Genomic DNA, 13,359 nt, shown 5'->3' with positions numbered 1-13,359 from the left:
CCTGTTTTAAATGAAAAAGGCCATGGGCTAGCGAATGCCCTGCCCATCAACAGCCTTGTCCTTGTGCTGCCTAGAAAGACAACCAGTCAGCTGACTGCCCCCAGGCGCCAAGACACATGGGTACAGCAAGCTAAGACCTCCAGCAAACCTAGGCTTGGCTACAGACACAGCAGGGAACCCAGGACTCAGCAGGGAAGCGATCAGTTTCATTCCTTCTGGACACCAGAGCCACTGACTCAGTCCTGGGAGTTTTAGGATGTCACTCCTTTCTATTGTCGGGAACAGGACAGCCTTACTTACCAGATTTAATTGTACTTTCAGAGTTACTTAATGAGAAAGATTTCCAACTAAGATAAGAGCTCATTGTCTTATTTCAAAGTTACTGCCTGTGTTTCTCATGTGCATACAAAGAGGGCCATGATCTTTGCCTTTTCCCTAATTCAGAAAAATAAGTTCTCTTCCACTCTCAAGCTCCAGAGGACATCAGGATCCACTTCTTTGTCACCAATTCCAGAGGAATAAGGTATCACCCCTTTCCCAACTAGTGCCACATAGAGCCGAAGGCAAAAGGGACCATCAAAATATCCAGGCGGTAAGGATATAACAATCTATCATTGTTCAATACTCAGCAACTGATCACCTGTGTTTCCCAAACGCTAAACTAGCAAAACAAGCAGGTGCCTTAAATAAACCACCTCAAATAAGGCTTGTCTCGGGTAAAAAAAAAAACCAAGCAGAGAAGCATCACAGCCACTTTTAACATGTCTCCAACCAGACAGGCCAGATAGATCTACCTCAGATAAATGTCAACTCCAAAAACAAGATAATAATGAGTCTTTTCTCTAAGCTTTTTATGTTACCAGTGTTTTGTCAGATAGAAGGTTCCCAGCCACACCTTGGAGGATTAACACAGCTACAGGATTTCATCCCAGAACTTCAGGAGACAGCTTCCCCATCTCCCCCAAAAACCAATCAACGTCCACCATTCAGCCTGAAGCAGTCTTTGAGAGAAACGGCGTCCCATACCCATCTATCCACGTTTTTTTTCTTTTTTAAAACATGAGAGTCGGGAATGATAAATAATTACATGTCCACACGGTTGGGCTTGCCTGGCGGACCGCCTAACTATTTCCGGTTCAGAATAGCCATCTCTGGGTCAGACATCTCGCGGGACCGGGACTCTGTGGCTTTACGTGGTTGCGTAAAGCACGCGCGCAGCCATGTAATCTACGCGCATGCATGGAGTACCCACAGGAGTTCCTGTACGCGTGCGCGGTCCAACCTTTAAAAAGCCGGTGCCATCTTGCATGAGTCTCTCTGTCTGTCTTTCCCCTCACGTGTGTTTCACGTAGGCCTGTCACCTCTATCCTCTTTAATAAAACTCTTCTGTGGTCTTGTCGTGTTCCTAGCACTGCTTAAATACTAACAACAGAGGCAGAGGCCCACAGCCAAACATTAGGCAGAGGGAGAAACCAGATTGGAGATCTCCATCAGGTCCCTCCCCTCAGAACTTGGATAACCCCACAGAAAAGGGAAAGAAAGAATTGTAGGAGCCACAGGGATCCTGGACAGCAGAACTCAGTCCACACACACAATCAACTGGGCTCACAGAGACTGCCGTGACGATCAGCCTGTATGGGTCTTAGGCCCCTTTTCCTTCTACTGGGTTGCATAGTGCACTCTTGATATGAGGTTTGTGGCAAGTCTTAACTGTCGTGCCGTGCTCAGTTGCTATGCCTGGAGGCCTACTTTTCTGAAGGGGAATGGAGGGGGAGTGGTTGTGGGGAGAGCGGAGGAGGGAAAGGGAAAAGGGGTGAGAGGGGGAACTGAGGTCAAGATGTCAGACAGACAGATAGAAAGATAATTTTTTAGGAAACCTGGAAGCAGGGGCACTATTTGGAAAGAGGAAAAGTATTAACAGGGTAAAGGTTTCTCCCATTTTGTCTCAGCTGAAGCCATCTTTGAAAGAAAATGGTCTCCCAAAGAGGGGACACTGTTAGGAGGTGTGGGAAAGTGTGTCACTTGGGGAGGGGGCGGGCTTTGAGGTCTCTTCTACTCAAATTTCCCTCAGTGTGACTGTCAGTTGACTTCCTGTTGCCCGCAAGATGTAGGACTCTTAGCTACTCTTAGCCCCACATCTGCCTCTATGCTGCCTTGCTCCCTGTCATGATGATAATGGACTGAACATCTGAAACTGTGAGGGAGACACCCCAATTAACTGTTTCCTTCATAAGAGTTGCCAGGGCAGCCGGATGGTGGTGGCCCATGCCTGTAATCCCAGCACTTGGGAGGCAGAGGCAAGTGGATCTCTGTGAGTTCGAGGCCAGCCTGGTCTACAAAGCAAGTTCCAGGAAAGGTGCAAAGCTACACAGAGAAACCCTGTCTCAAAAAACAAACAAACAAAAAAAAGTTGCCAGGGCCATGGTGTCTCTTCACAGCAATAAAAATCCAAACTAAGACATACTCCTTGCCCTGAATAGTCCCATGGGAAAGCACTCAACCCTGCTCTAAAACTCGCAGTCCTAAATGCCCCGCTAACTACATGTTCCTGGCTCTTGTTAAACTGTTTGCTAGCGTCCCTCTGCAACTGCCAGCCAGGATGTAGTTTTTCTGTCTTCTTTGTCTTAAAAAAACTCCCTCTACTATGCATTTGAGGCTGCTCTGAGAGAAGTGTTTCTCTCCAGGCAGTCACCAACTAGTTAAACACAGACTCTCAATTGGAACTTTGGTGGCCTGAGTGGTCTCTGGGTTTTGTTTTGTTTTGTTTTTTTCTGGAGCTGAGGACAGAACCCAGGGCCTTATGCTTGCTAGGCAAGCGCTCTACTACTGAGCTAAATCCCCAACCCCGGTCTCAGGGTTTTTACCCCAGAACAAAGAGGACACCAATGTGGCAATGATTCCATACTTGAGAATGGACTGGAGTCCTGGCAAAATTCTAAAGAGAGACCCCTTTAAGCTAAGAGAACTACTGAGAACTGAAACAATGCAGGCCATCTAAGACTAGTGACCTCCTCACAACTCCCAGAAGGCATCTTAAACTGTCTCACAGCAAGCGACATACCTTCTTGCCTTGACTCATAGTTTTCTATAAACTGTTAAAAGACTACCAGCATGTTGGAGTTATTTTTTCTCCCTGGTGGCAAAACTATAAATAAGCCCATTTTTCCATTACTCATTTGTTTCCTAATTTCTTTTGAAATGCGGAGAAACTAAGATGATAGGTTTATGGATCTAAGAATGGATGGGGTTGAGAGGAGGAAGTGAATAATATCCAAGTACTTGCTAGACATGCATGAAGATGCCAATATGAAACTAAATATTTTACTCAATGAATATATGCTTAAAAAAAAAAAAGACAGGGCCATCGAGGTGGTAAAGACATTTGACACCAGGCCTGACAGCTGGAATCCAACCCCCAGGACCCATATGGTGGAAGGAGAGAACCAACTACCACAAGTTGTTCTCTGACGTCCACACACAGGCATGTGGTTAATAAGTGTACTTCTTCCCCCCTTTAAGATGGCTCAGAAATAGAATTGTTAAATGGGCAGAGTGGCATACACCTGTACTTCTAAGATTTGAGAGATAGAAGCAGGAGGACTAGGGGATTCAAGGCTAGATTCATCTACATGGCAAATTTAAGGCCAGCCTGGGATATATAAGACCCTGTACAAAAAAAAAAAAAATTAAAAGAAAGAAAAGACAGTGAGATTTAATCAATAAAACTGAATCCCAAGTATTGTGTAAGACAAGATTATACAAAAAATCTTCACCTGAAACTCAAATTTACCTAGGTATCCTATATTCTATTAGGTATCTCTCAGCCAGAGAGTTTCTGGGTATGTGCACTGGAGTTTCATTCACCCCTGGCAAGTGAAGAATAGTCTCTCTATCCCTTTTGTGTGTTTTTTAAAATACTTATTCATTTAGGCTGGGCATGGAGTATGCCTTTATCCCAGGAAAGCAGAGGCAGGCAGATCTCTGAGTTCAAGGCCAGCCTGGTCTACAGAGCAAGTTCCAGGACAGCCTGGGCTACTCAGAGAAGCCGTCTCAGGAGGGAAAGAAAATGTATTTCCTGTGCCCCTCCCTCTGTGTGCAAACCACAGCTCATGTGTGGAAATGAGAAGACAAAACTTTCACATTTGGTTCTGTCCTTCCACCATGCCACCATGGGGGTCTCAGAGATGACTCAGGTCTGTAAGGCTTAGCGTCAAGTGCCCTAACCCACTGAGCTGTCTCACCAGCCCCTCATCCCTTCTGTTAAGCCACAGAGAACACAATGAGAGTCACAGCCAGCAGAGGTTAAAATCTCCTACATGCTTTATTGGACTTCAAAGAATCTTATGAAATAACACAGAGAAACCCATGTGAGGTGTCCAGGGGGCTACAAGGCAGTCTATAGCCTAGCACCCGCCTAAGACCAGCCCCAGTTGCACCCAACCCAGGCCCAGATTAGGATCTCAGGGTAAAGGCATGACAGAATGGGGCAGAGGGAAAATACCTTTACAGCCATAGCAAAACCAGGTAAAGGGGAGAGTTGTCTGGAAGATGGGAGGTGTGGGGGAGAAGTGATCACAGACAGCAACCTTCACATACATACCATCTTCCTTCACCACCCTTCCCCAAAACAGCTGTGTCCATCTGAGCCTCTGGCCCAGGCTATGCAGTAACATGAAAATGGAGTCTGACAAGGGAGGATGCTGTGCAGGCACTTGGGAAATTCAGGAGATTTATTGATTTGATTTTACTATTTTTACTTAAAACTGTTTGTCTTTTGGTTCAAATACAACATCCTTGCCCAGGGCTCCACAAGAGCCCTGTGTCATAACTGTGGCTCCCGTAGCCAGGGGAGCCAGTTGTCCTGAGCCCCAGTAGTACTGATGCTTGAGGAGCTTCAGGGCAGCACCTCTTAAGAGATCCACTCCTGCAATATAGGGAGCAGAGGTAAGAGGAAGGCAGAAGTGGGCAGGGCAAGAGAGAAATGGCAAGTGCCTTACAGCCCACAGCTTTGGCATCTACTCATCTTCCAACTAAGAGAAGTCTCTCCCCATCAGTACAAGCCTGGCCTCTCCTCAAAACTCTGGTGACTTGTTCCCTGGGAGTTGGTTCGCTCCCTGAATGGAGCCCTGGAGATCCAAAGGAGCTCCAGGATGAGGTTCCCTCCAGCCCATCACACTTCCATAGAACAAACCCCAGAGGTTAGGACCCTGGCCTAGTCTGGGGGTAGCAGACGATTATGAGTAGGATGAACAGATCTGAGGTACAGGTGTCGGAAGTTACTCCTCCTATCTTCCCCACAACTGCTAGGAAAGTTGGGGAGTAATGGGGGAGAGGAGCCTGAAAGCAGCAGACAGAAACAAAACCAAACCTCAAAAGTGGGCCAGCGGAGACGGTTGGGCTGGGAACTGGGGACACCACTAAGACATGCACTGGAGTGGAGAGGGTGTGGCGGCAGCCACGGTTGGAAGGAAGGACTCAGGGCAGGCCGGCCATGGTGGTCAGTTAATAAATAATGATGAAGGACCGAGGATGAGTGGGGCAGGTATGTACAGTGCCCAGGCCCCTGGGCCAGCCCCTCCATGCCCCACTCTAGGGGCCAGATATCTCAAAGAAAGGAAGGGGGGAAGGCAGAAGACCCAGGGAAGGACAGGCTGTCTCAACACTGCCACCCTATCCTGCCTACTTCTTAAGAGGCTTCTTAAAAATTTTGAGGGGAAACTTCTTCCTGCCTGGGCTAGAGTCTGTCTCCTCACCAATAGAACCATTATCCTCCTCAGCTACAGCCTTCTTCCCTGCCAAGTGGGGAATTCGTGTGTTTCGGCTACCCTGCAGGGCTCGGCTGTCCCCAACTGGTGATGGTGTGTCTGGGTCTGGGGAACTGGGGCTAAGAGAATGGGAAGAATCCAAAAGTGGGGAGCCACCGGGTGGGCCTGAAGGGTTCAGCTCCATCAGGCTGTGGGCCTTGTCTAGGCCATGGTTCAGCGCCAGCAATGCCTTCTTGGCCAGAGCAGGGCTGTCAGGCAGTTTCTCCACCAGAGATCCTGGATGGACCCCCTCAATCAGCCGATGGCTGCCATTGGAAGGCATGGCGTTGAGAGCCTCATCTGCAGCACGGCCCATCTGAGGAGGCTTGGGAGCCACACGCTGGCGGTCACTCATGTGGAGGGAGGACTCCGAATCGGAATGGGTCAAATCCCTGAAAGATATAGGACAAAGGGGAAAAGGGAATATAGAATATAGGGAAATGTAAAGGGGGGAGAAGAAAGAGAGGAAAAGTAGGATTATGAAGAGGGAAAGTGAGTAGAAACAGAAGAAAGGGAACAATGATGAAGGAGACAAACAAAAAGAAACAAAAACAAATGTTACTATATACCATCATCATCAGGCAAACAGCCTTACAATGGCTGGGACCCTTCCCTGCTGAATACCAAGGGGCTACACTGATAGAAACCACAGGTTCAAATTCCATAGGCATCCTCTTAAATAATCTGCCTTCCCATAGCTGGTAAAGTTTCCTAGGACCCAACCCTAAGCTACTACAGAAGCTGCATGTTGCTCTGAATTACCATTTTCCATGCCTTCCTCCCCCCCACTTAATTCCATCACACCTGGGATACATGCAGTCTGGGCCAGGCTCCAAAGAACAGGACACATGCAGTCAACAGGCCTGACCAAGGCTGGGGAGAAGTTAGAACAGCCTTGCAAACAATCCCTCCTCCTACCCTCTCACAGGATTTATAGGAAGTCATGGAGAAGTTCTGCAGAGTTCAAATCAAAGCAGGAAGTATGGGGTTTGCTTCAGAGCTCTGCTGACGGAGAATGTAGAGAGACATAGGAAGATAGAACATTGGCCTTTAAAAGTACACGGTTGAAAAGAGCTCACTCCCTTCTGTGTGATCTTAGATAAGTCATCTAACTTTGCTGAGCCTCCATTTTTGCCCAATGAAGATACTATCAAACTAATTATCTCACAAGACTGTTTGGAGTTAACAAAGCACTTGGAAATTGCAAAGTACTGTAGAAATAAAGGCAATGAAGCCAGCCAACCTGGAAGGCCAAAATGGGACTGCTCATAAGAGGCTTTCTTTGCAGGTCTGAATTATGGGATCATGCCATTACACACTGGACATATACGCAGAGTCTAGTTCAGGGACTAGAAACCCTTTAAGGGCTTAGCTGAGCTCAGGAAGGCCATGAGCAAACCCCAGATGCCACTGCTCCTGCCTCTACAACAAAGTGGTGAATATTAGGACACCCTGTCAATCTTGAATTCTCCTTCACATTCCTAGAGGCCTGAGCGCCCACAACAGAGGCAGAGGAGAAGGCCAAAGGAAAAGTATAAACATCTGAGTTAGAAGAGTAGAAGAGGAAACATAGGACCAGGTCAGATGGAAGCCAGGGGTCAAAGGTTAGGAAGGGCATCAGCCTTCTGAATCAGGCAAAAGTAAGGGGGTTGGCTCATAGCTATTGTGGGTTTCTTTCTCAGGGAACAACTAATTGAACAGCAATTCCATGGGCCAGTACCTTCCTGTTTGCAGGTGGAAAGGGAACAATGCTAGTTCCAGCTCCATCACTACAAATACTGCTTCAGTCACATAATCTATTGTCTATAAATATTCAGTCTTCTATTTGGTGTTATACATCTGACAATGGTCCTTGCTTCTATCTAAATGTGTCTTCACCAAATGCACATCTGTAATCCCAGTACTTAGGAGGCTAAGGCAGGAGAACTATCCCAAATCCAAGGCCAGCCTTCTGTACATACATAGTGAGTTCCAGGATGAACAGTCAGGGCTACATAGGATAACCATGTTTCAAAAACAAAATAAATTAAACAAAAAGCAGATGTGGTGCCACACACCTATACTCCTAGCAACTGGGAAGTACAGACAGGGGGATCAGGAGTCAAGATTACCCTTAGCTACATAGCAAGTTTGAGGCCAGCCAGGACTACATCTTACACAATAAAAAAGTGTCCTTGTTTCTCTAAGCACATAACAATCCTCCTCATAAACATAAACCACCTAGAAACTACCATGATATTCCGGGAAGCCACACTAAAAATGGTGGCTCTTTAAACTGAGGAGATAAGGGTCCTAGCAATTTCTATCTTTATAGCACCAAGGAAAAGAGATTAAAAAAAAAAAGGCTTGGACCTCCCAGCCTCACTTATCCTGGCCCACAGTCCTGAACTCATTCTTGATCCTCATCCTTCCGAGCCTCCCTCATCAATTAAATGCTAAGAATCCCATGGAAAAGTAAGAACCTAGGAGAAAGCCTTAGTAGATATACAGAGGGAAAAGGTCCATTAAGGCAAGCTCACCTTCCCTCCCTGAACTTCTGAGACCTTTTAGGCCAGAGTTATCCCTCCCCAAAGGCTAGGCTGCCTTGGACTCCCATCCCAAGCTACTAACCTTACTAGAGAGCCTGTTTGTCTTTAGAGATGATCCTCTGGTGCATGGTGCAAAAGAAAATTAAGCAGTGAACAGGCCAGGTGAATGCAGGTACTACCCACCCCTTCCTCCCCACTGCCCTCTGCTTAGACCTCAGCATGAAACTATAGCAACCCCTATCTTCCCCAACCCATTCCAGTCCTCTCCATAAGTATGGGGAGGAACAGTCTCTCTTCCCAAACTTCCAGATGAAAATGAGGATGAGAGTGAAAATGGGCAGCTCTGCTGAGCAATAATCCTAGAAAGGGCAGCTCCTTTGTGGAGGCAAAAGGAACAGCCCTCAAGGATAACTGTTCAAAGGTTCATGAAGCAGAGGTAGAGAGATGAGTAGCCACAGTGAGGCCGGACCAAAAGAAATCAACAGAAGAAGCACGCTGCAGCTCAGCAACCAGGAGTGGGCCATAGTCACAATTTCAGGGATGAGATGTACTTCCAAAGGTGAGTCCTTTCTTAGGATCCCCTAAGCTTGTGCCATACAAGGTCAAGGCTACTACCTTTGACCTAGGCCTAACATCTTGACGTATCATCAGGGAAAGTCAATGAGCTGCCAGACCAGACTGAGGAGAAACTTTCAACTCTTTCTAGGTCACCTACTGAGACCTTGCAGAAGAACAAGTGTCCTGAATGAAAAGTCAAGTTCTAGTCTGTGCTCTGTCCTAATTATCTCTGCAGCCTGGGGAAAACTGCCCTTTCAGAGCCTTAACTTCCTACTCTAACAAGTAAGTATTTAAATACCTGCTAAACTTTTCTTGCCCCAAACTTTCAAATCTGTATTCCTTCTCCTGTAGTGTAATTCCATGAAGGTTGTGTTCATTTACTCAGTCAAGCTAGGAACCTAGATCCTTCCATCTGTATCTCTAGCCAGTGACAAGTGAATCACCTTCCCATGCCAAGATCTAGGACTTCCCCAATCAGTGTGCTGCAATGTTTCAAAACGCCTTTGTCCTCTCTTTCCTTCCTACATACAGGCCACCACAATGTTATTTATTTTCTGTATGTGTGCACATGTACACACACATCGCAAAGATGTGGAGGTCAGAGAGCAACTTCCAGGGGTTGGTTCTTTCCTTCTACCATGTGGGTTTTTGGGTACAAAGTTAGGTCTTCAGGCTTAGCAGCAAACACTTGTAATTACCCCCTGAGTCCTCCAAAATGGAAATACAGCTAATTCACTTTCACTTAGAAACTGTTTTATGGTGATTCATTTCTGAAAAGATAAAGGCCAAACCCTTTCTGAACTTTTTATCCTCCTGACCTCATCTACCACTTCTCTCCAACATATCTGCAATATTTTCATTACAAATCTATACCAGGTTCTTACAGCTCCATTCCTCTGCACATAGCATTTCCTTCAGCTAGAATGCTATTTCCTTTCTCTCTGCACAGGGCTTCACCACAAATGTCATCTCTTTTGTGAAGCATTGCACCTAGATACACACTGTTAGTCATTCCTCCTTCCTCAGTACCCCAGAGCACTTATAAAATCGGTTCATAATTTCTTTGTGCACCTTTCCCAGATAAGACTATAAGTCATGATTACTGGGATTGCATCTTATCATGTTCAGAAGTACCTGACACAGAGAACATTTGTTTAAGGAGAAAAGGAAATGAGATAACTGATCTGAAAGTGCATAATTTAAACAAGTGTTATAGGATTATGAGGGAAGAGGACCTTTACTCATCTTTACAGTCAGAAAACCCCAAACAGCAAAGGGAAGACAGGTGTAGGAAATTAAGCTGACCTTAATAAGGAATCGCAGAACTGAGAAAGGAAAGGACAACGGGGATCCCCATCACACCTCCCAGAGGTCAACAAGCAGCAGGCAGCAGGCAGAGGCCAAGAGAAAGCAGAAAGAAGAGAGATAGCTGATACCCCAAGCTCTCTGAGTGCCCAGACATCACAGCGGTGCTGTCAGAAGGGCTTGGGTCAGGGTAGGGATCCATCTGGAGGAAATAGGAAGTGCTGTGGTGATAATACACAGGGTGAACATGGACGGTGTTGATGGTGGTGGTGGTGGTGGTAGTGGAGGTGGTGGTGGTGGCGGCGATGGTGGTAGTGGAAGAGGAGCAGGAAGAAGAAGCAGAGGCAGATGGAGGGCTGGTTCCGTGGCCTTCAGAACTGAAAGACTGTCCAGATGAAAGGCTACGCATTCGCCGCAGAGATACCCGACTTGTCAAGAAGTGGCCAGCCTCGCCCTCTACCAACCTCTGAGATCCCAGGCCATGCTGTGGCTCCGTCAGGCGCTGTCGAACACTGCTCTGCAGGCTGGGGGCTGCAAGGAGAGTGAAGAGAGTATAAGGATTTGGCCAACCCAGGTTGGATGCAGGTACCCATAAAGATATGCCTGCTAGATACCTCTCTGGACCTTTGATGCCCAATCTAGGGAGAAGGACACCACCTCCCAGAAACCTCCCACTATGGGACCTGAAAGGATGGGAAATTGTAGACGAGGTGCCCGGGTCAGTTTTAGAGGCAATGCCAGTGGAAGGAGACCTAAGGCCAATGTCACTATAGAGGAACGTAGCAAGGCAGTTAGTGGGAGGACACAGGCAGGGCAGTCCAGGATAGGGACTCGGAGTAAGGTCCGGGAGAGCAGCAAGAACCAGCCTTTCCATTTTAGCCAACTTCAGGAAATCATCCACAACACAGACAAGGACTTACATACAAACATGTTCGTTGGATCATTATTAATATGGAAGTATACATAAAGGTGAGATGATGAAAAAGTGAGATACATCTCTTTGCTGGGAGACAGCAGAGATATTAAAAGTGATGCTTAGAAAAAAGATTTTAAGAATATGTAAGATACTTAAAATTCTCTGGAGCTGGTAAGATATAACTGTAATCTCAGCACTTAACAGACCAAGGCAGGAGGATTATGAATTAGAAGCCAACAGACTATAAAGTAAGCTAAAGGTTGGCTGGGCCGTATAATGACACCCTGTTCCAGAAAACAAAAACAAACATCAAAAACTTTCAAGGGACAAAGAAGAATAAAAATTTTTGTGAAATACATTTGAACTTTAGAACACAAAACACTAGAGTTTGAACCCAAGCCTTTCCTTCTAGCTGTGGCCCTAAGTCACTTACATTCTCAATTTAAGCCATATTTGTAAAATCCTGTGGGGTTGTTCTGAGACTTTCAAGTAACACCTCCAAAATACTTATACAGGTCATTGTACTCAATAAATATTTTAGCCACTTCTCAAAAATTCACAAGAGGAGGATGAAGAGATGTCTGTTAACAGTATGTTCTGCCCTTGCAGAGGATTCGAGTTCCCAGCACCCACTTTGAGCAACTCACAACTGCCTGTAACTCCAGCTTCAGGGATCCAAAGTGCCCTTCTGGCTCCCATGGGTACTGCACTCATGTACACAAATCCAAACTCAAGACACACAAATATTTACATAATTTCAAATAAAAATAAAATCTTCTTTTAAATTGACAAAAAAAATGTAAGAAAAAGTATTCAGTTATGGTGAGACAATGAATGCCTTTTGTTTTTGTTTTTGTTTTTGTTTTTGGAGACAGGGTTTCTCTTTGTATCCCTGGCTATCCCAGAACTTATTGTGCAGACCAGGCTGGCCTCAAATTCAAAGATCCACCTGCCTCTGCTTCCTGAGTGCTAGGATTAAAGGCGTGCGCCACCACACCTGGCATCAATGCTACTATTCACGTATTTTTTTTAACTTTCCAAATTTCCTCTAATACATACATAAACGACAATGACCTAGACCCTGGGTCAGTGATGCAAACCAGGCTCTTGTAGGATAATTATCACCCTAACCTGGGCACCAGGTAACCTAGGATGTGTCAGAGCATATCTTTGGGTTCAATCCCAGCTCCAACTTAAAACAAAGAAAAAAAAAAAAAGATACTTATTCCTTAAAAGTTGGAGAAAGTCAGAGGTTACTAGGGTGGCAGAGTTTTACAAGGCCAACCCATGGAGAGAACACAATTCCATAGTGTGGAGAGTTAGGCGGCAGGGCTTATGCAGCTGGTCATTTCAAAGCATGAACCGCTTGAAGAGAAAGACACCCATAATAGAAAGGGAAGGGGGTGGGGAATAGAAACTGAGAAAAGGGAGTAAGCATGAAAAGAAAAAAGAAAAAAAAGCAGTGTTCTTTCCTTTCCTTCCCCCCAGCCCAGCTGGAAGAAGGTTCACTAGGACATCTGTGGCTGAGTTGAAGGGAAAGGCCTAAGCCTTCCATCACCATAGAAGTTTTCTCTCCAGTCCTCAGCTGAGCAGGCTGATTCTTATCACTCCCGAACCCCTCCCTTCAGTTAGTAGGGAAAGTGCTGAGGGGACAGAGGGAGCAGGCAGGGGTGTGAGGCAGGCAAGAGAAGGGGCCCATTGAATAGGAGTGTTGTTTAGTTCCAAAAATCGGAAAAACAAAAGCCCCAAAGGGGCTCCTCAAACCCGGGTATTTCCAGAGGGATTGATCATCCGAGCCGGCGGATGTAGAGCAGAGAGAGCGGTCACTGAACCTACGCCCCATCAGCCAGGCAGCATCTAGGGTCAACAGCCAGGCCAAAAGGAGAAGAGAATCTGATTTATGAAGGGTTTTGGCCTGTCTATCAATGGGATACAAGAAGGGCTGGGGACAGGGAATGAACCTTCATAGCTAACAAAGGTTCCTCCTAACCTAGAGAGCATAGCAGCCTTTAGATCAATAAGCTAGGATCTAGAAATGCCTACTAGTGACCCAAACCTTGTTAGGCCTTTGGCTAAAGACCTAACAAAATGTCAAATCAAGCCAGGTGTGGTGGTACACACCTTAAATTCTAACACTTGGGAGGCAGGGGCAGGTAGATCTCTGAGTTTGAGGTCAGCATGGTTTACATAGAATTCAGCCCAACCAGAGCTATATAGTGAGATCCTGTCTCAAAAAAAAAAAACAAAA

At 46.1% G+C, this 13,359-nt stretch overlaps 1 protein-coding gene across 4 annotated transcripts in view; it reads right to left on the bottom strand.

The window, feature by feature from the left end:
• Positions 1-4,297: 4,297 nt before the first annotated feature.
• The window catches only part of Stim1 (stromal interaction molecule 1), a 177,306-nt gene continuing 168,244 nt past the window's right edge, over positions 4,298-13,359 (bottom strand). Inside the window, exons 11-14 of one of the 4 annotated variants that reach the window (XM_036187712.1) lie at positions 12,876-12,968; positions 10,660-10,726; positions 8,415-8,451; positions 6,079-6,196 (exon numbers count right to left, since the gene is read on the bottom strand). In XM_036187712.1, coding sequence (XP_036043605.1) covers positions 6,152-6,196; positions 8,415-8,451; positions 10,660-10,726; positions 12,876-12,968 — 242 coding nt within the window. In that variant the 3' untranslated portion in view covers positions 6,079-6,151. Of the gene's footprint in view, positions 6,197-8,414; positions 8,452-10,659; positions 10,727-12,875; positions 12,969-13,359 lie in introns of all 4 variants that reach the window. The other 3 variants (XM_036187694.1, XM_036187723.1, XM_036187703.1) reach the window with 3 other exon arrangements.

The sequence above is a fragment of the Onychomys torridus genome, chromosome 1, assembly GCF_903995425.1.
Source record: "Onychomys torridus chromosome 1, mOncTor1.1, whole genome shotgun sequence".
Classification (NCBI taxonomy): Eukaryota; Metazoa; Chordata; class Mammalia; order Rodentia; family Cricetidae; genus Onychomys; species Onychomys torridus.
Note: the sequence above shows the minus strand (reverse complement) of the source record. Positions and strands in the feature narration are given on the sequence as shown.